Source organism: Hermetia illucens, chromosome 7, assembly GCF_905115235.1.
Source record: "Hermetia illucens chromosome 7, iHerIll2.2.curated.20191125, whole genome shotgun sequence".
NCBI lineage: Eukaryota > Metazoa > Arthropoda > Insecta > Diptera > Stratiomyidae > Hermetia > Hermetia illucens.
Window position 1 is genome coordinate 14359882 of NC_051855.1, and position 27962 is coordinate 14387843.

General features: G+C 37.4%; 2 protein-coding genes across 12 annotated transcripts; one reads left to right on the forward strand and one right to left on the reverse strand.

Annotated features, from left to right (window-relative positions):
• Positions 1–166: 166 nt before the first annotated feature.
• Positions 167–12901, reverse strand: LOC119660974 (zinc-type alcohol dehydrogenase-like protein C1773.06c). Of its 5 annotated transcripts, none has more exons than XM_038070052.1 (5): positions 12650–12901; positions 2878–3636; positions 2501–2648; positions 2276–2428; positions 167–2206 (listed from the first exon to the last, which is right to left on the reverse strand). In XM_038070052.1, exons 2-5 carry the CDS (start codon positions 3612–3614, stop codon positions 2090–2092), a joined length of 1155 nt encoding a protein of 384 aa, XP_037925980.1. In that variant the 5' UTR covers positions 3615–3636; positions 12650–12901; the 3' UTR covers positions 167–2089. The 5 variants fall into 5 exon arrangements, with proteins under 5 accessions (XP_037925980.1, XP_037925979.1, XP_037925981.1 ...); XM_038070051.1 differs by lacking the exon at positions 12650–12901 and adding an exon at positions 12285–12640; XM_038070053.1 differs by lacking the exon at positions 12650–12901 and adding an exon at positions 11747–11870.
• LOC119660972 lies at positions 11316–27962 on the forward strand. Of its 7 annotated transcripts, none has more exons than XM_038070040.1 (6): positions 11316–11533; positions 19570–19667; positions 20935–21271; positions 22602–22785; positions 25535–26272; positions 26368–27962. In XM_038070040.1, the coding sequence occupies exons 2-6, from the start codon at positions 19577–19579 to the stop codon at positions 26704–26706; spliced, it is 1689 nt and encodes a 562-aa protein (XP_037925968.1). In that variant the 5' UTR covers positions 11316–11533; positions 19570–19576; the 3' UTR covers positions 26707–27962. The 7 variants fall into 7 exon arrangements, with proteins under 7 accessions (XP_037925968.1, XP_037925970.1, XP_037925965.1 ...); XM_038070042.1 differs by lacking the exon at positions 11316–11533 and adding an exon at positions 11574–11737; XM_038070037.1 differs by lacking the exon at positions 11316–11533 and adding an exon at positions 15777–16019.

Below are 27962 nucleotides of genomic sequence, written 5' to 3' on the forward strand. Positions count from 1 at the left end.
TTACATTGGGCCAACATTATATTAAAATGCCAGATAGGACGAGATACCCCCCATATAATCTAAAGCAAGGGTCAAGTCGAGTCTTTGTAGAGTAATTGCTTGAATAGAGTCAATGTTGGTTTTGCCTTTTCTGAGTCATCTTTGAATTTAAAAGAAAACGCAATCATTCGGGAACAATATATTTTTTGTGATTCTTTTTTTATCTTTTCATTTCATTAACAGTTTCCTGGATAACAACACCTTGTATGTGGGTCTTGCTATTTATTATTCGTTACTATCGTTAGTTTAGTTATTTCTTTTTTTTTCGTGTTTCTTTTCCTTCTAATTGAAATACAACGAATACTTTTCAAATACTCCTTACTTCGTTCATGCGGATTTTTATCTACTTTCTTTTTTTTTTTATTATTCTTTCTAGTGTATTTATTTTTTTTTTGCTATAATAAAACAACTGCTAATTCTTCCTTCAAATCTGTTGTTTCTTTTTTTTTAATTAATATCTACAATAGTTGTTTCATAGTATAATAAATTTATAATTAATAAATGCGAAAAAATGTGATGCTTTTTTGTTATAATTTAAAGAGTGACTTTCAATGGGTGTTGTTGTGTGCGGCGGGCCAAAATGGAACCTTAAATGTACGTAACGTAAAATTTTATATAAGAATTTTATGGATAAATGAAGTTAATCTGGAGCAAATTAAACAATGACAGATTTTTTGAATATTGAATATCACAAAGTACTATTAGATTCGATAAAAAACAAAAAAAAAATATACAATTCAAATAGGGATAACAGTAACATGATTGACTAACTATGCAGTACATATATTTAAGCATAAGAAAATATTTAAACCAAAATCATTTGACGAATTAATCGTGCATACTCCTAAAGTCTACTTCCTATTCTTTTGATTAGTCTATTTTTTATGCATTGAATTGTTTGATGAAAAATAATAAATGCATATCCAGACAATATTAGGAAAGTAGTGAGATTCCGAAAATAGGTGATCTTTACCATGTTTCTCGTTTGTATGGATTTTTTTTTCCGGTTTTGTCTATACTTTGATTAGATTTGAAGGTATATATAAAAACTACGGTAACAATCATTATGCAATTTGTTAAAGGAGCTTAAAATCTAAGGAGTTTTATTGATCTATATCAGCGTTCGCTTATCACTTCGTTCTCAAAAATGTGCACTTGTATATTATATTAATTCATATAAATAGATAAAAATCAAATAAAATATTCTTTCGTCAAATATGCTTATAACTTAAGCTTAACGCAAGAGATGAAAATATGAATTCTAATTCCATATCCCGTTTTCAAAGCACAGAAGAAAATGGCTATAGCATTGGATTGCAAAATGATCACTTGAATGAATTACTTTCAACATTCAAATACAGTGGAATCTCGATAATTCGTACATCCATTGTTCGTATTTCCGGCTAATTTCTGGGTCTCTGGAGTTAATTTTCTTTATTTTTCATTCCCGATAATTGGTAATCCGCCCATATTTCGTACTAAATAGTCAGTCTATTGACGATACGAATTATCAGGATTCTACTGTATTATATATAGTAAATAACAATCAATTGGAAGCTTCCTTACAAGTTGCAAGTTCATTTTCGAAATCCACTAGCCTGTAGCAATAGAGAATATTACAGAATTTTTTAAATTTGGTGCCACATTTAAATGCTTTGAAACGAAAACCTGAGTCAACTCAAAAAAAGGAGAGTATTTGTTACGAAAGGAAATCTCACAAGAGATCTCTGTAGATTATCTTTCTGTAATTTTATCTGTAACTTTGTGTTTTTGTTTTGAGTCTTAAGATTCCCTGCCCTTAATTTCTATTTTTATTTCCTTGTTTTCTTATTTATTTTTAATTTTCCTTTGAATTCAGATATTTTTATCCTTAGCTTACTTTTATTTTTTCTTTATTAATAATAATAGGTAAGATCAAGCTCACTGACGCTTGCAAAATTTGTTTTAACTTTGTCAAATTTTTTTAAATACAACAAAAAGAGGAAAATAAAGTACATTTCATCTTAGTAGAGGATGATTTGCATTTTATATAAATTTTTCACCTGTATATTTAGTCAATGTCATGAAATCGGAGTATAGCACGTCCTGGAATTTCTGATGCGCATAATTTACGAACTACTTCCGATGCTTGTTCACATGGGAAAATTGAATGAGGTGGTGGCTTGATCTGTAAAGTAGAAAAAAAATATTTTTCTAATAAATCGTATCTGTTTATGGTATCAAGTGCATAACTCACCTCGCCTGATGCAACCAACTTCACTACCTCGTGTAATTGTTCAATTGACCCATTAGCAACTGCTTCAATTTTTTGCTCGCGCTCCTCGGCAAGGCGTGCAAATTTCGGAAGAAGTTTTTCAGCAACTTCATCATTTATTAGCACTACGCCTCCCTAAAATTGAAAGGGAATATTGTTTGGTTATAAAACCATGCTCTAGTTTTCTTTAATTTTTAGGGGATTCACCTTCGTTAGACATTGCATTGATCTATGAAGACTTCTTGATGTGGTTCCGAAATCAATAACAATATCCACTAGACCATTGCATGCATCTTTAGTTCTTTCAATTAGTTGCTTCTCATACAAGTCTTCATTCCATTGTACAACTTTAACGCTATTAAAATAATGGAAGAGAAACGATTTTAGATGTGAAGAAAAGAAGAAATAAAATGTCAGGGGGGTGGCATCAAAAAGGGGTTATAGTCAACAAGTTGTTTTTTTTTACTGCATTTGGGGGTGGAATGCAGCCAGTGTGAACTTTACGCGATTTTTCTGAGATATGACGAAATGGGGTGAAGATCTTTTATCTGAAAAATTTATTTAAAAAATTAACAAAAACTTACTTCTCAATTTCTTTGGCTAACATGAAGCCTTCATCCTTTAAACTAGCAACAGTTATATCAAATCTGCCACGGCTATAATCTGAATTGTGAAAATGATATTGGGCGATTCGTACAGCCCAAAGGGCCAGTCCACCGGTTCCCACAATCAGCATTTTACAAATCGTATCATTACCGCGTTCTTTTAGTAATTCACTGGCAATTTCATGAGCCTGAAGAACTGCACTCATAGCCAAAAGTGCACCGGTTGGAAGCATAGCTGCAACGCTAATAGGCAAACTATCAGGTATTGGAATTAAATACTTCAAGTCTGGTACACAAATCAGTTCAGCATAACCATTAGGCGCTTCATCAAATGGATAGATTACAACACGTTGACCAACCGTAAATCCACAATCAGGACCCAATTCACTTCCTAATGTTTCAATGACACCGGCCACTTCAAAACCTGGGAAAATGGCCCCGTCTCGAATACCTTGATGTGCTGGGCTAGTCTGCTGTGCAGATGGGGTTGTTTGTGCTGCAATTGGTACATTGTAATCGCTGAGTTCAGACGATACACTGGAAATTGATGAAATCGATGGTGAACGATGACGACGATAGCAAGCTCCTGCGCATACAATTTTAATGCGTGCACCTTTTGGAGGTGTATCTGGTACTGGTACAATAAAACTGAACACGCAATCTTTCATTGTTGGACCAGGAGACTCGATAGATACTTGTCTGCATAACTTATTCATGGTTCTTTTTAGTACGTCCGGTCTGCAGAAGAAAAAATAAGGAAGTATATGTATCAAAATATAGGCGAGAATTAGTACTAATTCATAGATTGATAATTCTAAGAGGTTGAGTTAAATAAATATTTTTTGTTTCATAAAAGTGGATGCATTATATCTTTAGTCACATACTACAAAATGACTAATAAAACAACATTAGCAGTTTTTCACACCCATGAAAATCTAAATCTAAATTGAAACATCTGGTGTAGGAAAATACGGTCCCTGGTCTTGAGGCAGATAATTTTCGTTTGAATTGCTTGGTTTACATGATGATGGTCACGTTTCCATTCATTTTAACCAGCAACGGATAAGTTTCTTATTTGTTTGGATGTATCTTTTATTACACTTTGAACAGATACATGACCCTTAGTCTCAAATACCACTCTTATTAGAGTCGCAGATACACAATGGTATAGAGAAAAAGTAAAACAGGTGTACGATTAAGAATTTTCCTAATTACCATTTTCCATTGTATAGGAGGGGTAGTGCGAGATCACATACACAGCCAGCATTACCAAGTGGTCTTGTTACTATTTCTGGATGTACACATTCTATAATTTATTATTGTTTACACCTTGTGCGAGCATTTTCTACACTTCACATGAGAGCCAACCATGCGATGGTTGCGTGCAACATTGCGATGATCAACACGATCTTTGGCCACCGACCGGTCGCCGTGATCATCACCCCCTAGACAACAGCAATAATAATAATTTGGCAGTGTTGTCTGACTTTGTCAATTTGGAAAACACATTACAGAAAATGCCTTGTTGTTTCCAGGATTAGTTCACCCCAAAAACCTAATATGATTCATTTGTCTACTCTGTTGAGTATTTACATAAATATCGATATGCGCATTCATAATAAAATTCATTTAATATTTTCATCACTTTTATGAGAAAATATATTTTTGTTTATCGGCTGCAGGCATTTTTTTTAGGAGCCGAATAATGTAAGTCGAGGTGGTGATCACTCTAGTAATAACCACGACTGGTATCGTCTAAACAGATTTTTTATGAATGAAGTTCTTATTTCAATGAATGGCCTGGTAATACTTATAACAAAGTTTTAATTCATAGGGAATATATGTACAGTGGGTCCAATGCATAATAGGACAAAGAGTGTTCCTAAGAGTGTTGTTTATTTGCTTAAGATGCCAAGGTGCAGCAATAACGCTTACAGATTGCCGAAACCATGGTGGAATGAATAGCTGTGTAAGGCGATCTGTGAAAGTCAACGGAGTGTCGTCAAAGCACTCTGCGAAGAGGTCGACATCAACCTGTGAGGAGGAGCCTATAGAGCGGCAATGGCTAAGTTGAAAGGAATCAGAACCCCGCAGATAAAGTGCCAGTTTTGTTGCGAAGAATAATGACCACTCTATTCCCATAGTAGAGTAAATGTACTATTGCGGTCGAAAGAGAGCATCCCACAAAGGATATCCCAAGTATAACAGAGGATGAGCTTTCCAGGTCCCCTGTCCTCTGTCAACTATCTTTTGTCGTCTGTCCTTTGTCCTTTGCTCTTTGTCAGCTGTGCCCCCTGTCACAGCTGTGATTTTGTCAAATTGAGGTTTTGGGAATGTACGTACACGATTAAAAAATAACTACTGTACTGATTGATTTGAAATTTGGAGGTGTTATTTGTGATATGATTCGTCAGGGATGGAAACTTCAACCAAACTAGATTTTCCGAAAATATATAAAAGATGCATAGATAGATTTTGAAAACAAAATTGATAAATTAGGACGAAAAATCATGTTGAAAACATCAATCATTCTTTGTCCAATTATGCGTTTGAACCACTGTATATCCATGTTAAAAAACACAAGATATAAATAAACGGTTGTTTCATAACATATCTTTTAAGAAATAGGAGAATCTGCAAATCAAGCTAGAAACAATCTTTTTTATATTTTCAATAATTTCTGCTTTCTGGATAAATTTCTTAATGCCCAGGTTATTTTCGGCATTTGGCAAAAGCAATAAAGTAACATTTATGATAAACATCTCCCAGTGTTTGCTGATGTAAAGAATACATTTTTTCTCAGTAACCAACCATGAACATTTTCCAACAAACAAGTGCTTGTTAAATAAAAGCATTGAGAGCTGGGTGGGCAGCACGAACGATATTCTGAAGAACGAATTCGCGACAAGAGCTTTGTTGATCACAATTGGAACGCGTGATCTGTGCGCATTCATACCGTATTCAATTGGCCAGTCAATGTCATCAACAGCCAGTTGAAGTTCTTCCATGCAATTTTAAAGGGGGAGAGGGGTGACCAATAAGTTTGTAAATAAGTTTAATCTTTAAAGGGTCAATTAGTAAAATATGGGTAACATTTGACAGAGATCCAAAATTGGAAAAGAAGATACTTGACAAGTCATTAAGATATATTAGACCTTTCTCCGTCAGATTATTCAGTATGGTAATAAACACAAGCTAAGAAAGCACAATTACCGGAATTCCTCCGGATGGGCAGCAACATCAACCGACATTTCGACTTGAGAGTTATCTGTTTCTGGCTCCAACTTGAATCCTTCGACCGATGATGGGATTGGAATAATAACTCAGCAACTGAACCCGCAAATTTGTGGTTCTCACTTTCTAATTTTAAAGTTAAATCACCACTTCAAGATCCTTTTGACTGATATCATGAACTATGTTACTTTCATAAAAAAGTACACTTAAAACCCGTCGGACAAAGGGTAAACTTTATTGAAAATCATTTGAACACTTCGAACTACAAATAAAGGACTTTCTTCCGACAAAATAGATTCCAGTAAATTTTAATTGTTTTTTATTACATTTATAACAAAATAACAATCTTAAGGCACTTTTTCATCCCAATCTAACTACTATAGATACTATTCCCGTTTAAAATCGAGATACTTTTTCAGTAAATTTTTCCCGAGCCGATGGCACGATCCACGCTTCGAAAGTCTTATGCGATTCAAGTGCCTGTTGGTTGCGTATTCGATTATAAACTCCTCGATTTATTTTTATTAAATGGGGAAGAAATCTGAATATCTTTTTCTGTTCTATTGAACTCTTCACCAGCCAGTCCGGCACTGTTTTTCTCACACTAGATGTATATATATTTAATCAACAAGCTCCCGTGTATGTAGAGAGTGATTGTTGTTGTTATTATTGTGTTCTTTTTGATATTTTCTATGATAGTGATGAATTGTTTGTAAACAAATAAAATCTTTTGTTAAAGCGCAAATCGCTTTTATACACTATTCTCGATCATTTCTAATTTAATGTGTGTTGCCCGAGTTTTAAGAATAATAGTAGAAATGGGAGAAAATAGTGGTTTGGTCTAGAGTCACAGATAAGTTATAAATGCATGCGATTGTCAAGTGTAAACATCCGTAAACCGGTTTTCTGCTTGCTTATAAGACTAGAATAGCATACAAAATCGCTGCTTACCAATGGACTAGCCCTCAGCAAAGCGATGCATATTCAAACACCATACATATATCAGATATGAGCAACATAGATACAAATTCAGATGCACAAATCTTGTTACTAATTGTTGCACAGATCAACTAATATTTACATGGCGTAGATGAAATTGAATTGAGATTTCAAACTCACTCAAATGCGATATTTTGAAACAAATACATACATACAAATGTAGCTCTTTTGATGCCCCCATTTGAGGACAAAGCCGGTGCATCTGTTTCATTTAATCACCATTTATTCACTACGGAACCATCTGAATCTGGCATGATTTACTGCTAAATATTTGAACTTATTGATTAGAATTAGTTTTATGTACGAATGTAACTAGGCTTTGTAAGTCAAATTTGGAATTTTCCAAACCAATTCAGAATTTTCCACACTAATTTCAGAAATATCCAAGCCAACTTCAGGCTTTTCCAAGTCAATTTCAGAATTTTCTATTTCAAATTCAGAATTTTTCATTTCAAATTCAGACTTTTCCATTTCGAATTCAGATTTTTTTCAATATTTTACTATAAAGTTTTATATCAACTTCTCCTCACTGGATTTTGTGGGCCAGCAACCTGCAAATTTTGAAACTTTATTGCTACCAAAATATCAAAGCACGACGTTTTTTCGATTGGCGTGTGGCGGTAGTTTGATCCAGCTCACGGCGTCCCTGACCGTACTTCGAAAACTGGGGCTCACCGCTCTGTTGATAGTTGAGAAAGCATGGATGAGTGTGGCCGCATCAACAAATTTCAATTGCTTTCAGAAATGTGAATTTCCTATCGATTCCCAACCAAATGAAGTTCCTCAAATTCCATCAAGACCTTAGGATTCTCACCCTACATTAGGGGATATCCCTTTTGAAGATTATGTTCGAGTTGACGAGGAAATAGCAGGGAGTCCTGGCTGTATTGTAACAATTTGTGAAAGATTCGGGCATCTTGGCACCAATTTGAACTACTCTCCTGGAATAGGTTCCAATTTATTGATAATATCTTGAAAACTACATTTGGAAACTATTTAGTACCGTAACCATTCAATGCAAACATTTGCCATGAGCAATCGGCAAAATCTAATACATTTAAGAAGTTTTCAATGGACTTTTGAAAAGATATAGATATACACATAGATGGAACAAAATATGATTGATCAAAATCAAGACGTATTTCCCTATCGTTTGAGTAGACATAGATAATAGATAACAATGTCCATCGCAAATTGACACTTATGAACACTCTTGAAGATCAATTGAGATCAACTAAAAATATCCTCCTAACAGCTAACTAGGTTAGGCGTGGCAGACGTTTTATATTATTTTATCTAATCAATCATTCGCATTGCCAATTGGTATTAATTGCATTACTACTGCAATGTAATGGTTACTTTTGATATACTACCCAAGTTCGATATTAGTCAAGGAAATATTTTTAATAAAAATTAGTCATAAATTGTTTTTCCAGACTTTTTCACATTATCCATTCTGCAACTATGATTTTTTCCACTTTAAAGTCAACGGTGGAAAAGTCAAAGAGAAAACAGTTTAATTTTATTTCACAGACATTACACTTTAGCCAAATATATCTTTAAGTGATCTCTCTCCCTGTCTCGCTCTTTCTCTTACTATAAATTTTTTTTATAAGAATTGTGACTCCCAATTCTATGAAATGAATAAAAGTATAATTTCTTCCATATTTCATACTGTTATGAGTTATTTTAGATAATCCACAAAAGATTAATTTTTTTTTTGTACTTTTTCAATCCGCTTTATGCCAATTATATTGGGATAAAGATTTTCTTCTTCCTGCACATATTTTCCTCGATCAACCGACCATGTTATGGAAAATAGAGCAAAATTATCAGTAATTTCTATTTTTAACTTGTTATAATTTTAGTTTGATGTTTTTTTCTCGTCATATGATTTTATTGAAGGAAGCTTAATGTAATAGTTTGTTTTCCTGCTTGAGTATGGACATATGTATGCGTTGGTCTTTTCCCCTGGCATTGAGCGATTTAATTTTTTACCCTAAAGGTCGTTCATAGAAAGTCTCTGTTTCCATAATACAAACAACAGAGTTTTGTTTCCAAATAATCTAATGGTAATAATTTCAATATCTAGACATACGGGTTGGCGAAATCAGAGAGAATAGATGAGATTTCATAATGATGGCGAGGGGATAACAAGAAATCAAAACGGAACATATCTGTATTTAGCTCAATGCATACACTCAGAATAATTTGTTAAATGTATGCTTATAAGTGTCAGATTTTTCGGTTGGGTAGTTTCTGAGAATGCGTTCGTGAAAGAAATGGTCACTTTCGATCCCGCGCACTACCCATCTTTCCCCAAAAATCAAAACTATGACCGGCTTTGGAAAGTACTAACCAAGATCTTTCATTTGATACTCCACATGACTATATATATTTTCACCAAATTTGGTGTCAATCGCTATAACCGTTTCCTAGAAAAAGGCGTGTGGCAGATAGACAGACAGATAGGTTGACAGGTAAACAGACAGTAAACCGATTTGAATAATGTTTTGTTGTACACAAAACCTGCACTCTGCGGCGATCACGGGAAAAAGATGTGTCGGCGGTAATTCAGTGCATCGGCGGAGGCGTTCATATTGCCAGCGATATAGTTGGTGGTTCACGTCTCCGCTGTGCCCCCACATCACTGAAACCACCCAGGTTCAGCGGAGTAACCCAGGACGTGATTCCGTCAATGGTGTTATCAGGCGAACCTAACGCTTCGCAGACACTTTTTTGGAGCGTCCCCCGGTTCGGAAAAAAGGTTTCAGCTCCGCAAAAGGAGACCCATTTAAACGAGGAACTTGCTCGGCGAACAGGTCTGACACTCGTACGCACTATGATCCGAAGACGGAAGTGGCAGTGGATAAGTCACACTTTAAGGAATGGTGACAACTGTATTGCTGGAACCCACTCTCTCAAGATGCCGGATGGAGGAGTGGGTCGCCCCAAGGGCACTTGGCACAGAACAGTCGAGGATGAGTGCGAGCGTTTCAGCAAGTCGTGGGGGGAGCTGAAGGTCATTTCAGGTAACCGCGAACGTTGGCGCGTAGGTGTGGATGACGAGCTATACCCTACCAAAGGGTGAAGGGCAGGATGGTGAACTGATTCACACCAGGAAGTACTAATGGGCAATGTTTCCCTAATTGCTTGTATCTTCTCAGTGCTGACTAGGCAAGAATGGATTCAATCCAAATTTTATATTCCTTTGGACACTTTGAGTTAGCAATCACTTGCTTTTATGGTCCCGAAAAAGAAACTTGAATAGCTCTTCTCTCCGAAACACTTCAATGTCATTCCATATTAGGAATTAAATCTGAATATTGAAGTCGATGAGGAGCGACCCATTTTTAAGAACTTTCCGACTCCCTCCGGACCAAGCCCATGACCGAGAAAAGTGGCGAACTCAATCTATACGAGGGACAAAGATACTGAAGTGGATAAAGACTAGGAAGAAAGAGCTTTATCTAAGAATCTGTACAAGTTCAGGCAAATATTTTCACTTTCACTTTTAATGTATCTTTTCGCACTTTTTAACTGGATTGTAATGGATCAATCGGAAATCAGTTTTAGGTCCTTTTTAATCAGTCTAAAGTCCTAGCACCACACTTCAAATACCACAGATACTTACATATTTTTTTCTTGTGAATCCAGCAGTAACGTGGTTCGAGCAGGGTTTTCGAACTCAATACCGAATTGAACACAATAAACAGTAATACTTATCACTTGTCCACCGCGTAGTCGAATAAACAATTACAAATTAATTTGAACCCAATATTGAACCCGGTCAATTGACATGGTATTTGGTGTGTAATAGATGAAATGTTCATCAAATTTCACTAATATTGGTTTGTACTCTTTACTATAGATACAATTGTCAAATCCGAGAGTTATAAAGATACGTTCTTACGACCGAGTGGTGTTGAACTAGAGAAAAGACAGATTTGATATTCAATTGCAGAAGCTACATGCTCAATAAACAGTATATAACTCTCAACACTGTGATCGCAGCAATTATACTGATTATACTAACTGTTGTGAGAAAAATAGATACTCTTAGTACAGATAGATTCTTCTCCTTTGTGAAATAAGATTCCTTGGGGCGAACTTCGCTCACTGTAGACTCTTATTGTTGTTGTCTTGTTAATTATAAGTACTTTTTTCAATTTGCTCCCATACGATGTCTCTTAGCAATTTATCTAGAATTGATGAATGGATAATGACCTAGAACAAAATGTCGCGTGTCTATTGTAATATTATTAGTGGCAGTGGTATTGCAACAAAGCAAACCTGGCTGAGAATCTGAGAGCTACTGAACATGATGTTATGCAATAACTGACAGTGCTGAAAAAATGAGAAATTTTATGACCTTAAGACGAGACTGACAGCGGGAAAACATGTACGTATAGATATATCTGAAGCTAGCCTATCTGATATCTAATGGTAATAAGTGCAAGTTAGTTTTATCGTCAAAAAAGTTGAGAGGAAAGTCAACAGTTGAATTAGATGAATGCATAGAAGTAGGATAAAAAGATAGCTAGTATCTATTGGTCACAAAGGAACATTTCAGCAGGATTAAAACCAAGAAAATAAGGAATTTGACATGAGTTACCGTAATTATTGAAAATCTAAACTTTTGGCAAGGTCACGTTCCAGTAACCAATCGCACGTACACAAATAGCTACTTGACGCCACTTCTAGCAAGTTGTTCTTACTTATACCGAAAACAAGTTCACTACCTCCTTTCGTTTTGTGCAGATATATCCTTTCGTTTCATACACACAAATACTGGTATATTTCTATCCAACCATCCACGTACAACCTTCTGCAACCTCTATGGTATCATGGTCCTTACGGATGAATATCAAATTTGAGCACTGATGGGAGAGGGCGGATGGGCTTCATTTGGAGGATGGTTCAAATAAACGAATAATGGACGTTACGAAGTTAACTGCAAATCTATAATTCTCCTTAACTAGGAAGAGAAGGAACCAGTCTACTGGTACGAGAAGGAAGGTTGCTGGTTGCGTTTACTGGAGTTGGGAAAATAAAAACACGCGCTCTTCGCATGATAGCGTCTTCAAACTGCGTTTGTAGGATTTAACCAACATTATTGCGTTGAATTCATTCACATTATGTCCTTCAATTACCTTATTCCGTGTTCTAAAACAAAAATGTATCCTTTCTGAAATTCACACTAGGACAACGTAAATACTGCGAATAACTAGATTGTAATTCGTACGTTTCACTGAGCTTTTTCAGCTCCACTAAAAAGCTGTTAGATTATGAGTCGATCAAATTAAAGATATCGAAAACTGCGGTTTGCTCCCAATAAAAATTCAAACTCTACCGATTTTCATAACTCTTCACGTCATTCACGCTTCGTAAAATCGAAAATTTCACAAAAAGTAAACACACAAGCAAAACCTATGTCCTTTTTTGAAAGTCACATTCACACCCGATATTACTATGAACCGAAATAACAAGTACTTGTTCCTTTCCAGTCAAATTATACCTTCCAATGTATATCACGCACTGAACAAATGATAATGTCCTGTTCCAAAGGCTCACCGTATTTAAGATCTTTACTAAACCTTTTGAAATTTCACAGTTTATGATGGAATTTATTTTGAACAAGTTCAGATATGATAGATACAAAATTTTGTAATTTGGAAGAGGTAAAAATTATCTTGTACTTTCGGAGTATGAAGGGAAACAAAATAATTCAGTCACTCAATACGAGGGGTCTGGATTGAAAGCTTGCTTTTGAATTGCTCTTCTGGACTTTATTTGAACAGGAAAACCCTACAACAATGATACAATAACCTAAGAAGAAGTCATTGCGCAAGTCTTATTCTGTGAGAGGCAGAGAGAATTGGAAAACATTATGCTTTTTCTTAAATTCCTTCACCAATTCGTGGTCGTTGAGAAGGTCATCTGGGTGTATGGAGTAAGGGATATCATAAAACATATACACAAGTAAGATTGTCTCTTAGGGCTTTAGTCCAAATACAATTTCTTATAATGTTGAATGACTTTCTATTTATGCGGTTTAGTTCTGCCAAACTAATTGCATATTAGCAAAATAGAATCCCGTAAATCTACAAACAGGATCAGAAATGCTAAATATGTTTTCTAAAGTATGAAAAATTTCATCACTTAATCTGATGGGCTACGCCTAATATGGACTTTCTGTAAGCTTCAAGAATGGAAGCTTCATCAGCAAGATATGATGGATTTCATGTGTATGCATACCAGCTTTTGAAGTAAAATATTGGTGATCGTCCAGATCTAGTTCTTTAAAAATGGTAATGATGAAATCAAAAACATATAAAGACAGAATTCTGTTTCTGTGTATGGTGGTGTTAAAATCCTGCAGCAAACGAAGTAGATTTCTCAATATATCTGGATATTTTGAAATGCAGATGATGAAAACCTACCACCAGCACCATCAACAGAATCCCTTTATCTTTTAAGTAGGTAGGGTGGTGGCACAGCGGAGATGTAAACCACCTACTACTGCGAGTCACTGAACTTCCGTCGACACATCTGGCGCCCTGCCATGAGGCCGGTGCGGTACGGTTCTTCCTTCTCACCGTAACCTCCGTCGACGCAGGATTGAAGGCCGTGAAGGCTTAATCCCACAGTCCTCTTCGGACACGGATTGATTTTGGGACTACAATCAGAGCCCCGCCATGCAAGCACAGCGGTCCTGGTTTATACTGAGTGCAGGCTCAGCATTCATACCAGTGGATGCGAGGCCTATCTAACACCTCTGCCGCAACTAAGGGGTACGGCGCCCGAGTCGTGAGCTCCGGGGAGCTCTGCCCGTGATGTAGGCATAACCACCATGAAACTCCCACTAGGGGGCAACCGCAAATAACCGGGCCGAGAGTACATCCTCCAGGATTTCTCCTGGAGCATACGCTCTCAGAGGGCCATCCCGGTTCCCATGGTACCAGATAACCTCCGGTGAGGCTTCGTGGCAGAGCCACTTCAGATGAGTTCCTTGCAGACTCGGGTCTGATCGCCCTCCTCGAGTACGTGGGGACGGAACTCCCCAACGAGCCACCAGTGGACAAAGGACACGTCGAGCAGAACGCGCTGAGTAAGCCACGTCGCTCGCTTTAACCTTAGTAATCAGTTGTACTTCGTTGAATGCAATCGCCAAGGACCAATAGATGCTGTTATGCCAGGAACGAGTCCGCATCCGGCGCAGTTGTCGATTCAGCATCGTCGCCCGAGGGAAATTGCCTCCCTGCAGAGCTGCTAACTTCAACTATTCTCAAAGAAACGTCAACATCTGCTGCAGCGAATTTTTACCTCATTTCCTGCTTATTTCGGTGGCTACATCAGTTAAGTTTTTTTGAAGAAGATTCCGCTTCGTTTCAAAGCTGTTGAAATCTCTATGGTTGAAGTATTACCTCTGACTGACGTTACTGCACAATCATGTGCCGATGCCCTCTGTCGGGAATGGTGTACTAGCCGTAATCATCACGAACAGGTAATGCAATTTGAGTCTACCCTTTCCTCGGAGTTGAGGAAGCTCCTGGGTTTCAAACGCCACAGGACCATACATACCACTCGCAGTCTAATGGGATGCTGGAACTTTGGAACCGGACGCTGAAGGCCACTTTATTGGCTTGCGACGATCCGTTATGGTCGCAATCCTTGCCTTTCGTCCTCTTTGGCCTTCGTACAGTCCGTCGAGAGGAATTCAGGGCCTGGTGTACGGGGAGAGTCTGCCGCCGATCCTGTACTGGATATAAGACTCGAATCGATAGCAATAATTCAAATTAGATCTAGGTTTTGAGGTGCTTTAAGTCACGGTACCATAACGAAACAGTGGCTTAGGTACTCCTTTAGTCGACTCAGTAGACTGGTATCCCACATCCAGTTACGGCTCAAAACCCTCTGCGTCCAATAAGGTTCGGGGAAACATTTTAAAGAAACGCTAATTAATAATAAATGAGAGATTTGAAATGACGTGAAAGATAGTACGATTTGTCGAATAGATAGATTTATTATTCGCTTTAACGGACATAAGGCTTGTGTTTTTTATAAACCAAAAATAAAATGGTTTGTCTATTGTCATCAACACATGGGGATATTGCAATGAGTGCAGGGTTTCCCCTCGCGGCCGGATTTTTCTCCGTGGCGCGCAATACATTTGAAAAAAAAAAAAAAAACGGATAATATGAGGCCCAGCGCAGTTTTTACCTCATTTTCATTTAATTTTCAACCCCGTCCTTGCGTCCTTGATTTACGTTACCAATAATTTCAGGTTCAATTGCACTTTTTAAAAATTTTCAAAAACTCCTTTTACCAAGTTCTACTATAAAAGGTACTGATGCATATCCCATGATGCATCTTGCGAAAATCAAAATATCAAATGTTCCACAAAGTATCTAACTATCTAAGATATCCAATTCATACGTACAACCCAGTAGGGGTTACAATATGATTGCCGCTTTGAAAATTTTTGTTTCACCTGTTCTTTATACATATGTCCTGGTCACATAATGGTTATGGTCTACTGGTTCTTGCCCTCGTGCTCTATGAATAACTGTTCACGATATCCATGTAGTATTTGGGTATACGAAGGGGTTTCCTTTTCTAGAAGGGCAATCGTTCATGAATAATGTCAATTAAACTATGTAAGGATAAAGTGCTAAGTTGTAGTCAGGTGTATAACAAAACGACAGTCAAGAGACAGTATCGTGCCAGTCTACAAACTTTAAGAAATGTTTATTTTGAACCGAAAAAGTTGATCTGTTGTTATTTAGTGATAGTATGATGTTAATTTAGAGAGTCAAGTTAAGTGCTATGATCACCAAGTTTAAGTTTTCTGTGTGCAGGAGAAGGAAGAAAATCGTGATATATTTGTACGCAAAACTTTCTATATTCTGTAGTTTTTAAAAGAATACGGTTTACAAAAACGTTTAATAAAAATTAACCTTTCAACTGAATCTAATTAAAATTTGTTAGTCCTCGAAACCATTTCTCAACTATTTTTCTACTTATATTATTCATTTACTATTGAATTCAATTATAAGGAATTCTTCCATCAAACTAACTCTTCATCGACCCACAAATCCTTGTAGATGTGCTTTCCCCCTCCATCTAGCTCTAAGAGACTGACCATTGGTCAACAAATACATGTATTCGGAATATAAACAGTTTCTAAGTGTTACAATTCAATCTTTTTTTCCCTTGTCCAATACCAATATGGCGACTTAGTACCATTATTAATAGAGTGAAGTGTTTTAAAAAATAAAAAAAATAAAAACGAAAGGGTAATTTTAATAGTTCGAAGTTTGCTTCTAAAATGCAAAGATTAAATAATGTTTAAAACTATAATGCGCTCAATTAGTACTATAATATCATTCAGTGTCATTGGGTTCAAAAACAGCCAGGATAGGATTGAAATGGTGTGAATAGCTTTCGCAACGTGTACAATAATACATTTATAAAAAAATCAACTGACTTGGTGATACTAAGAAATAACGTATAATTGAATTTAGATAAATTTTAGCTGATGCCATTGGAAGTTTTGTTCTAGCTGAATAGTAAAACTGCGGAGAAAAGTAAGACACTCTTTGTAAATTGTAATTATCGATTCATAAACAAAAACAACGACGAAAAAAAGGTTTCCACTTGAGTTCTTGGAATATATCAAGTTTAACCTTGTTAAATTCTTCCCTAACAAAATTTATATTTATATTTTTATTAATTTAATCTTGGTCTATAAAATTAGGATGGTTTTAATGTGTTCTACCAAAAAACAAACCAAAAAAACCATTCTAAGAGTTCGTTAAAATCGTTAGTGTCGGACTTTATGACCATAATGGGCCGGGAAGCCATTACTTTGGAACCACGTGGATTAGAGTGTGACCAAAGAAACATCTTCTAAAAAATCTGGTACAAAAAAAACTGTACAAAATGTAACTAAGCCTGCCAGTTCCGATTCTGGTAATTCCAATGGACCAATTACATGTTCGTTTAGGGTACCGATCCACATGTTAACTTTGAATCGGAGAGGTTCCACCTCTCTTCTCGGATGAAGTGTGGATTTTTCAATGCACAACTATACAAAGTGTGCATGTTCATAAAGCCATCCTTTTTAAATGTTCTTTCATGCCACGATAGTACCTTGTTAAAAAAGCCGGGTACTCCCAATTTTTTGCAACATTCTGCAGCAAAACTGCATCCGCAGTCCCGACGAAGCAGGGTTTGAACACGTTGGACATCATATGGGTGATACTGATACTGATGAGGGAAGAGCATCATCACAATATGGATAACAAGATTTGAGCAGGTTACTTGTGGTGCCCGCCCTCTCATCTTTTTCATAACCACTCCGTCCGCTGTTCCCAAGTGGCTTATATAGCCTGCTAAGCCTAACTACGTATAGCCTGCTTATGCCTACCTCGAAAGTTTACATATACTTTCCGTTTATCATCGAAGTCTGGTCTTTCTCTAAATCGTTGGCAGATCCTTCTAGCTCGAAGACATGCAGCCTGCAACTCCGCGATCTCTGCTATCGTCACACTTGGTGGAGCATAGCAACTAGATGCCAGCTATTTTTGCCTTGACAAACTTCTGGAAACTCCATACTTCTTGAATGGCTTGACTTCCTCACGCCCATTCTGGCGCCTTGCCAGTTACATCTGTCCCCCAGGCATCAATGTTATTGTTGCGGAAAGGCTCGCTGATTATGGTAGCTTCCATGGGCTTCCCATAGATGGTTTGCGAGAGTAGGTCTTGCGCTGCTTTTAGCTATATTGCTTGGAGGCTTCTTCAGTTCCAGCAGCAAATATGAAAAAACCTAAATCTTGCCAATACTGAAAACCACAAATCTTTTAGTGCTAATTTTATATTTTTCCATTTTCATGAATAATTTTACTGAAACCCAAGAGAACATTCTTTCTTAAACTAATTTCCAATACACAACCATCTGTAAATACACATATCCCAGAATTAATAATGAAGTTAGGGTTCTGCTCTAATGATCCAGGCACCGGTAATGAAACTTTGGAAAACTATTGCATTTGGAATTTCCCTTCAGTATTACTGAAAACAGGTGTTACTTCTATCGACATGGTTATGTACTTTTTTATTGACTCTGAATTCCCCCTCTGCACAATCAGGTGTAATTATTAATAGATGATGTCAACAGTGACACACATGAATATATCAGCAAAAGGAGGGTGGTAGTCCAATTGCATACGATATAAAAGTGGGAATAGGGCAGTAAAGAATAGTAAAGAAATCAAAATTTATCTATTCTGCTTATTCGCGAATTTTAAATATAAAAAAATGCGTACTGGTTGCTATTACTTTAAACGCAGATATATTTATTCTGCTTGTAATATTATGCGACCCTATGTCGCTTAGCACTTCCGATAGTTCCTATAAAACCTGGCATATTCTTAATAATTTTACTATTTTCTGGGCTTTTAAATAAGATATTGGATACTTTCAATCTAATCATTAATTCCTTATTAATATTCTCCCATATGCCTACTCCTTTTACAAAATCGTCCTTATAGCTGATTCTTAGAAAATTTTGAAATGAGAAGCTTTCTCTTTCACCCCTTGCTAAGGTATACAACATAGCATGGTTCACTGTTCGCCCTCGTGATACTACTACTTTTTTTAACTAGCCACCAACCAACCGGCGACAAGTATTATCTTCTACTTACACTTACTAACTGGCCAATGGTCAGTGTATGGAGAGTATAGGGCTATTCCTTTTTGGTTAAGGACACAAGTATACAACTGAAGCTTGGCAACTGAACGTACAGTCGAACAAAATGGCGAGCAAGATTTCACTATTGTGCAATATCATCATGTCTAATATTTTCATTGAATAAAATTTTGTTAAAATTAACATTAAATTAACAATTGTTGGAACCTTACAAAAAAGGACGAGTTTCAAGTGATTTTAATGTTCATATTTGCTGGAAATATTTTCTCTCAGAGGTGAAAAGTGTAAAGCGGTTTAACGGTTACCTCTTCATTAAAAAGAAGTGGATGTGTTAATAATAATACAATACACACGTCAATTGTGGTGAAAATAATTTAGTACTAATTCTTTATGGTTTACCTATTTCATAAGCACAAATTTCAGTGAAAATTCCCTAAATTCTTATGTTTTATGATGTAGTTATTTCATAATCATCAATCAGAATAGGTTATAGTTAATTAATTGAAGTTGAAAGGACTTGAACCCTTAGAATATTCCGTGACACGTGGATAAATTAGTAATTCTGGAATTAACACAACATCCTCATATCCACAGGAAATTTATTGTGAAAATTCATTGTTTTTATTGAAATATTAAAAATATTAGTGAGCGGTTGTAATCGCATTAAATGTGTTTTATCTTTATTTCATTTATCATCTAATTCAATTATTTTCCATTTGTTTCAGGTAAGTGATGGCAACTGCTGAAGATTCTCAACCTGAAATGTATCTAAATTTTTACAATGCTGGACAATCGAAGTTACTCTACGTAACGGATTCCATAAGTAAGCAAATTTTTATAATTATGAATAACTTATTCGGTTGATTATAAACATAATATAATAGTTTGAAACGAACCTTTCCACTTGTTGTCAGTGCAACTCCCAAAACGATTTGTCAAAAATCCTCAAATACGCTGTTAACAACCTTTTCAAAATCAGTGAAAAGCAGGTGATGACAAAATCTCTCAAAAAGTATCTTAAGAAATAGTTCAATTCCAGATCTGGATTTGAAACCAGACTGCTCGTTGAGTTCTAATTTTTTGATGACTTGAATCATATTTTGACAATACCGTCAACACCTGGAGGCGTGGAATCAATGATAACCATTACAATTTTGTTTTTAAGGATTTGTGGCAACGAAACCTTATTCGAATCAACTCGCTACCTGTCTATCCCGACTACCCGTTAAAACGCCCCTCTGAATCGTCTAAGACTATAACCCAGAACCGTTTGGCACATTACATAAGGCTAGGCCTATTCAGTACAGGAGCAAACCCTGTGGATGCAGAGAGCCGCGGCTACCCTGGCGTCTCTTCTATCCATCTCCATAGTTCTCGCCTGAAGAATGCCTTGAGTGTAACGTTCTACTCGGCTCCACGTGCCCTCGCTCTGCAGGATGGCTTCAATTATTGTTTTTATTGTTTCGACGAGATGTCACGCAATTCCATGTCGGGTCGTTGTCGTTGTTGCCGCTCAAGTTAGTTCGCCACCAGGTTGACTATACGGGACTACCAACTGGGACGTATGAGTCGACTTAGTTTGGGGATAGCAAGGATCGTTGCAAGTTTGCCTTGTCTGTCCGAACCCGTTTGGTAACATATAGTCATACTAGTACGGAGCCAAAAGTGGGAATTAATACTATTCGACAGTGCTCTTGTATTTGACAATATTTAATGAAGATGTAAATATTCGTTAATACGGTTGCCATTCACCCCTTGGCGGGGGGCGTGTCAACCACATCTACGTACGTACCGCGATTACCTTCAGCTCCCTTCACGACTTCCGGAGATGCCCGCACTCCGCCTCTAATGTTCTGCGCCAAGTGCCTTCGAGGTGACCCACTTGTCGACCACCTTGGGAAAGTGCAATGCAATTGTCCCCCCTCCTTTATCTGTGATCTAAGATTTGAATCCTTCCCGTATCATTTAAAGTAAGATGGGAGAAAGAGTACTCACCTACTGTCTCTGCATCAGGATAGATCTACAATGGACTTTACAAATTCAGATAATATTGTTTTTAAACAAGGGAATCTTTTCACAACACATTTTAGGTCCTAGCCCATCAGCTCAATCAGAAAACTCAATTGAATGCTCCAAGGAGCCACAACATGATGATCAGGATAGCAGCACTGGAACATGCGATGATGATGAACATGATAATGAGGATGATGATGATGATTCAACTCAGGAGTTGACAAACTTAACTTGGTTAACACAATTAAAAAATCTAGTTGAATGGCCAAATTCAGTTAATCCTATTCTGGATGATGATGCTTTAGATAGCCATTCTGCCGGAAAATCTACTAATGTACCGGGTTCAGTGCCATCGCTTACAAAAAAAGATACATTAAATGATCGTTTTCAACGATTCGTAGGCCAAGCAAAACAGTAAGTGTGATTTTTTGTGTGCATGTTTTCTTTAAAAGTGTGTGGTGTGTGCTTAAAAGTAGGATATAGATTTTTTCAATAATTTTAAACTTAGTCCACAAAAATAAAAATGTTCGCCAAATTTTTTTGCGGTAGGTATTTTTAGCACAAATTGGATAGTATTTTCCCACAAATTTTAATCCTGTCTGAAGGTGATGATGATTACCTTTCTTCTTTTTATTCAACCTTTGTCCGGTTCACAAGCGGGGTCGACTCGCCGTGGTCGGTTGCGTCATCTTATTTTATTAAAGGCCTGATTTGGATGTAGTCGCGAGGCCTTCAAAGCACAATCTAGCGTCCTTTACCATTCACTTCGATGTACAGATCAATCTTGGTAAGTGAATTCTCGTTAGCGCGAATTACACAACCATATCATCGAAGACGCCTCTCTCGCAATTTTTCCACGATCGGTGGAACCCCATATCGATCAAGGATATCCTCATTTCGAATGTGATCAGAGCGTGTTAGGCCGCTAGTCTAAGGCCACATCTTCGTCTCCATTACCACAAGACGTCTTTCATTGTCTTTCGTCGATCACAAAAAACACAGTTGTGAAATGCACCCCCCTTTTTTCATGGGATGGGGGTAAGTTCTGCTGTGCTAATAATAAAAATGGTAGCTTGCTCATCGATCGAAGAGCGCCGTGGAAAGTTGGTGGGTGTTGCACCCATTGGGGAGACGCTGTAATAAAGGCATCTTCAATGGTATAGTCATGTAATAAACATTGACGACAACTCGTTAGTAAAAACTGGCCTAAGAATCCAAGTAGATATGAAATGACCCAAAAGCAGACCAAAACAGTGCGGGCCTGATATGACTCAGTTACCTCTTGACTCCTGAGTGAGGTGTTAAATTTAGGCAGACTATCTAACTAATATTGGTGAGGGCCTTATGAGGCACAAATCCTTTGACGTTTGTCCGGGCACTGACGATTTCCCGGATATGCGTTGAATTAGTAATAAATTTTAATGCACTATGACACATCTACTTTCATAGAAATTCCTGCTCGTGGTGTTGCATTCAACATACATTTTTATTGATGTGGACTCACGACATTAGACCATTTTCGAACAGGATATATCCATGCAGTTTACACAGTTTAATTTTTGCACCTTTATCAATCACACTTTGTTGCTCTTCATAGTCGTATCTGTGGTTTTTGTAGTATACACGAGAATTGTAGATTAATATATTAATTTCCCACAAATCTAGCTTCTTAGCGTAGATACAGATAAATGTGTGTGGAAAATATAGATTTTTACTTATTTTTTTTTGTATAAAATTCTTCTAGAAATTGGGAAAATTATAATAAATCAGCGGAATTATATCAAATGGATACGACTGATAAACCACCTTTCAATTATGCTCAAATGATTGCAATGGCAATGCTTGAAAACGGACGTATGACATTGCAACATATATACTCATGGATCCAGAGTAAATTTGGTTATTACAGGGTTCGAAATAATTGGAACGTAAGAAAAAAATTATGTGTATGAGCAAAATAAGCATGTCAATTTCAATTTCAATTTCAATGGTATTTTAGATAGATTTTTATTTTCTATGGAGGTTGCTTTCTATATATTTAGTATTTTTTGGCACTTCATGTCAGTAATGAAGCCTGTGCCATTTCTTAAATTATTAAAACTAGTAAATTAGGCCCATGCCATTGCTAGGAATTTTCTGTTTTAGAATTAAATTATATTTTTTTAACTTTTAGATTTTTTTCTTTAATTTAAATGCATTTTTTATTTTTATTTATCATCAGATATGAGGGGCACCGTCTTTGATAACATGAAACCGAGTTTTATCGGTTTAGCTCACATTGAATCATCGATGCTAGTTCCATAAAGGATGTCGCTACCATCCATGACGTCTAAAACACCTTTTTAGTCCTGTCTACCACGAATCCCTGCCTTCTTTAGTCTGTTTTTCAGTTCCCGGCTTCGCTCGGCTTATCTCGCGCCTGTGATTCTCACGGCTTGCATTGGTAAAGCAAAGAATTTTCATTCCAGGCACAGACTGCCACATAAGCCGCACCAACGCCGAGGATGGATACAGCGGACGCGCGTGGGATTCGCACTCACTAAAAGTCACCCCCGGTCTTTCCAGGTCTAGCCTGCCGGGACTCCCATTTGTATTACTTCGCGGAGTCGGTTTGTCTTTAGTCACTCGTCCTTCTTCACCTTTCGGCTTTCCTCCTTCTTACTTCTGCAGCAACTCCTCTTACATTTTCACGATTGCGGAGGAAACTGTAAGCCAGTTCTCCCTGGACCTCAGCATCTCCGCAACTAAGTTTTCCGCGCTCACCCTCCTGCCCAACGTTTTGTTGAGGTTTCTCCTCTCCACTGCGAACTTTGAGCAGTGAAACATCACATGCTCGGGATGTTTCAGTATGCTACCGCCTCTAGAGACGGAGAGTCATCCAATTTAAAGCGGTGCAGATACTGCCTGTGAAAAGCTGGGTAATGTGGTAGCTGGCCTCCTCATATTTCCGTTCAAACCACACCGTAACGCTTCCATTCGTAGACTCGTCTTATCTGCGTTGCCAGAGATAATCTTTGTGCTTCTTCATATGTCTTGCATGGTACAACACCCTGATTTCTATCGCCAGAATGTCGACTCGACGGAGATCATACCCGTTACCACCAATACTGTCGCACCTGGTGTGATTCTAAAAGCACTGCTGACCCTCGAAACCATCAGCCGGTAAACCGAATTCATCTGCTTCCGTCTCCGAGAATTTGCAAGCGCCTCTGCCCACGAGGTAATTTTGTGGCTTGTTAGGGGTTGTGGACATAGTAGCATCACATGCTTCCGTCACCCATCGGGTGATTTGGGTGGCTTTTTCTCTAGCTGTACTCTTCAGGGATATGTCGGGTTTAAGCGCCGCGGAAAATGTGTCCCCCTCAAAAGTTTTCGCCGTCCAGCCGAGCATTCTGCGAGAACTCCTTTTCGAGCTCGATTCGCCCTTAATTCCACGCGGATTGTCTGGTAGTCGCTGTAAGTATAGTCCTCACTGACATGCCAATCGACTCTACTGGCTAAAGCAGCACTCAAGCCCACTATAGACCCCAGGCCCCTTGCCCTGAAAGTGTACGAGGCCCCAACATTTGCAAGTACTACGTCTAACTCCGCGAATGCCTCAAGGAGAACACGCTCCCTCACATTATTTTTCCCCGGTCTAGATCTGTAATGTTTTGTTACAGTATAGTAGGGTCACCTCGTACATGGTGTGGCTCCTGGAAAGCCACACATCACCCTAGAAGAGAGGCAGTTCACTCTCAGAGAGACTAGTTGCTCCAGTTGGGCTGGGGAGACGAAGCTATAAGTGATAAGTTGCTGTAGCAACAGAGTATTTTCAACCCAACCATGGTTTTGAGAAGGATGGAGTTTACTTGTGGGACGGGAGATAGACGGGTATTTAGATGTCTCCCGAGGTACTTAATGGATTGGACGGAGGGAATGGGGATGCCTAGTTTCTAGCCACAGCTGCGTATGAGAATGATTGAGATTGTGTGATAAGGGAAGGTGGAATTTGAGAGGGTTTGGGTTGGGTTTGGTGGAAAAGATTGGGTTGGACTTTGTAGGGAGGGAGGAGGTTATGTCTGGGCAGTTGCGGTTACTCGCCAGATGGGTGTTAGCTCCGGAGATGATGTAGGAGGAATTTTCCTCCTCCGGAAATTGTTTCCGGCTCAACTAGCGTTAGTACTGACGGCTAAAGTGCGTACGGAGTAGTATTGTAGCTGGCTTTCGTTGTAATTGTTGTTGATGAGCATGGGACTGTAGCTTCTGGGCTGCCTTTGGAACTAGATTGAGCTTTGCTCTCGCTATCCCCAATGGGATAGATCCTTTTTGGGTTATGATCCAGTCCTTGGGAGGACAGTGTGCTGTCGTCGACCTGGCGTTTCAACATAACTCGTCTCGCACTCAATTTCAATTTTGTTCACTTTATTTTTCGCACTAGCTTAGGCAGTCAAGAGGATGGGTTTTGGGTCATTATATCTGAACACAACTTTTTACTTTCGTTTTATTAGATCTCTTTCTGTTTCTTAATTTGTGTTCAAAATTATGTTATTTTGAGTTCTACGAGTATTTAGTGAATTTCCTAAATAGTTTAACTAATTTACCAAAGGAAGTTGTTGGGTCATTGCCTGATAACTTCCTTCCTTTTGAAACCACTAAAGTAATTGGTATCTTTTTTTTCCAATGATGAAATTACAGAATTCAATTCGTCATAACCTTTCATTACAATTTTGTTTTCGTAAAATCGATCGTAACGTTTATAACAAAGGTGATGGCAAAGGAGGCTACTGGGAGCTAGGAATTGATGCAAACAAGAGCGAACGTAAACGTATTCGCAATCGTAGTCGTGTTCGCACATCAATATCATCCCCAAAAAGTTCTGAATCTCCGACCATTGCTGAAAAACGACGGAAGTGCTGTAACGATCGGCCTCATATCACGTCTATTAATTCTAAACATTTGACAAATCAAGATGTAAATCTTATAATAGACGATTTTGCCGGTAGCCAAAACAACAATTATCTCTTCAATCGAACACTGAATAGTATAAATGCTTCGATAAGTGTTGATCACACCCTGCATGTAGACGATATTGGCATAGGGAGTATCATCGAAGTTGATCAGCAAATTGCTCAAGTAGTTGCGGCCCAGAATACGCATGATATCGCCAATCAAGAACAAAATCATCATCAAATTAATCTTAGCCAGACATCGAATGAATTTCATGTATTGGGCGATATAACGAATGGTGACTATTTAAATATAAATACGTTGGATTTGATGTCTTCCGCTGATGATATGTTCGATAGTGATAGTTTCGCACCAGCTAGTGCATCCGATGGACTATCGACAGTATCAGCTAAAGATTCAGGCGTGCCAGAACTCATAACTACCATGGTTACATCAATGGCAATGGACAGCCAATGTGGTAATGAGGTGAGCAAGATGTGTCCCTATATCTGTTTAGTTTATAGATATATTACTAGGTATCTTACAACTTACAAATCTACGTCTTGTTCTGTATTATTCAGATATATCTAGCAAGTGAAGTACCACAACCAAGCGCGAATGTCGTCATATCAGCCCTGAACCCATATGGTGATGAGGGCGCAGCATTTCGGAATAATCAGACAGTAACAAATGTAGTCATTGAAGATGTAGGTACAACATATACAGGATGCTCGCCGGTACAAAATAAAAATGATCACGAAGGGAATGATGATGAAACCAATTTGATAAAGTCATTTGATTTCGCTGGCATTGATGAGGAGTTCGAATTGCTTCCTAGTTGTAGTACACCCCAACATGTAAATCGTGATGACTTCATTGAAGTCTTATATGATATCTCAACACATCATCAGGACTATTGAGTTTATATTGGAGTTTATGTTAGTAGTTTTGTCCTAAAGATTCACAAAGTTAAATGCAGAAAAAAAGCAGAGAAACGCGATATTTAATATACATGGATTGTTCTTTATAAAACTGGTTAATAATTTCTAGACACTTTATTTTCCTTTACAAAAACCCTAATCCTTTTTTTGCTTAAGTACCGTGTAAAATTAAAACAATTCGTTGAATAAGCGAGTTCAAAATGTCAGATAGATTTGAAAAGCGTAGCTACTAAGCCTATGTCTCAAAGATTCATCAAAACTAGAAACAGCTCTTTCATAAAATTAATTTACGCTTAACACTAATCTGAGGCTAGAAATAATTCCATCAGGAAGTCGTCCTAAGCTACTTTTTGTAATCCACTCGTCACTGTTTAATGAGGACAACCCCTCATAAGAAAATACACCAAATTCGCAGAGAACTCTATTTCAATTTGGCATGTTCAATGTAGATCTCGTTTTATACTACACACTAGTAATTAGTGAAGCGCTGAAAACCAGGATCTCAGTTTATCTTTTTTAGAGTTCCAGAATTTTCATCTTTAAAAAAGATTTTTTTGCTCAAGATCGCCTTTTCTAGCTAAAAAAATATCTATATGGCGATAGTAGCTGTCTAAACCGACTTGGTTTCGTATTAATCTCTCAATGTCGTGCTCCTAGTAATAATCCAGGTTGTGTCATGGACCTTTAAGTCCGGCTTTCTGCTTGTCCTGGCGCTGTAGCCTTACAACTGTATATTATAATTTTCATTAAAATGAAATTAAAGTACAGTCTCATTGAGAAGGAGCTAAGATAAAATAACAATAAGAGAAAAGACTGTCTCCACAAAGGAGTGAACAGATGACAATTTTTCCTTTCTTAATTTCGTGACCGGGCCTATGGGGCATATCTTGAAGAAGTATTACTATATATTACTATACCACAAATTATCTCAATATGGGTAGGACAGATTTAAAAACTGAAAGACATAGAAATGAACACGTTCATCAATTGAAAAATAACATTTTCGAGATAATAATGCTCAATTATTATAATTATCATAAATAGATCATCAAAAAATGCTCCTTTTAGAAGTATTTTAGGTTTACAACTGTCGAAATAATAGTAGAATTCTTTCTAATATGAAAATATGTATAAATTATTTGACATAGACGTTGCCAAATGGGATTGATCAAATAACATGAAATGTATTTAATTTAATCAACAAATAAATGAACAACATTATAAACAAAAAATAA

Bases quoted from the DNA above. Each gene is read 5' to 3' on its own strand.
- LOC119660974 (XM_038070049.1), bottom strand. From the start codon at position 6,149: ATGTCGGTTGATGTTGCTGCCCATCCGGAGGAATTCCG. The intron at 3,637-6,111 runs GTAATTGTGCTT...TTTCTTCTGCAG, and splicing joins GCCCATCCGGAGGAATTCCG to ACCGGACGTACTAAAAAGAA. The intron at 2,429-2,500 runs GTGAATCCCCTA...TTTCAATTTTAG, and splicing joins CAATGCAATGTCTAACGAAG to GGAGGCGTAGTGCTAATAAA.
- LOC119660972 (XM_038070040.1), top strand. From the start codon at position 19,577: ATGGCAACTGCTGAAGATTCTCAACCTGAAATGTATCTAAATTTTTAC. The intron at 21,272-22,601 runs GTAAGTGTGATT...AAATTCTTCTAG, and splicing joins TTCGTAGGCCAAGCAAAACA to AAATTGGGAAAATTATAATA. The intron at 26,273-26,367 runs GTGAGCAAGATG...TGTATTATTCAG, and splicing joins ACAGCCAATGTGGTAATGAG to ATATATCTAGCAAGTGAAGT.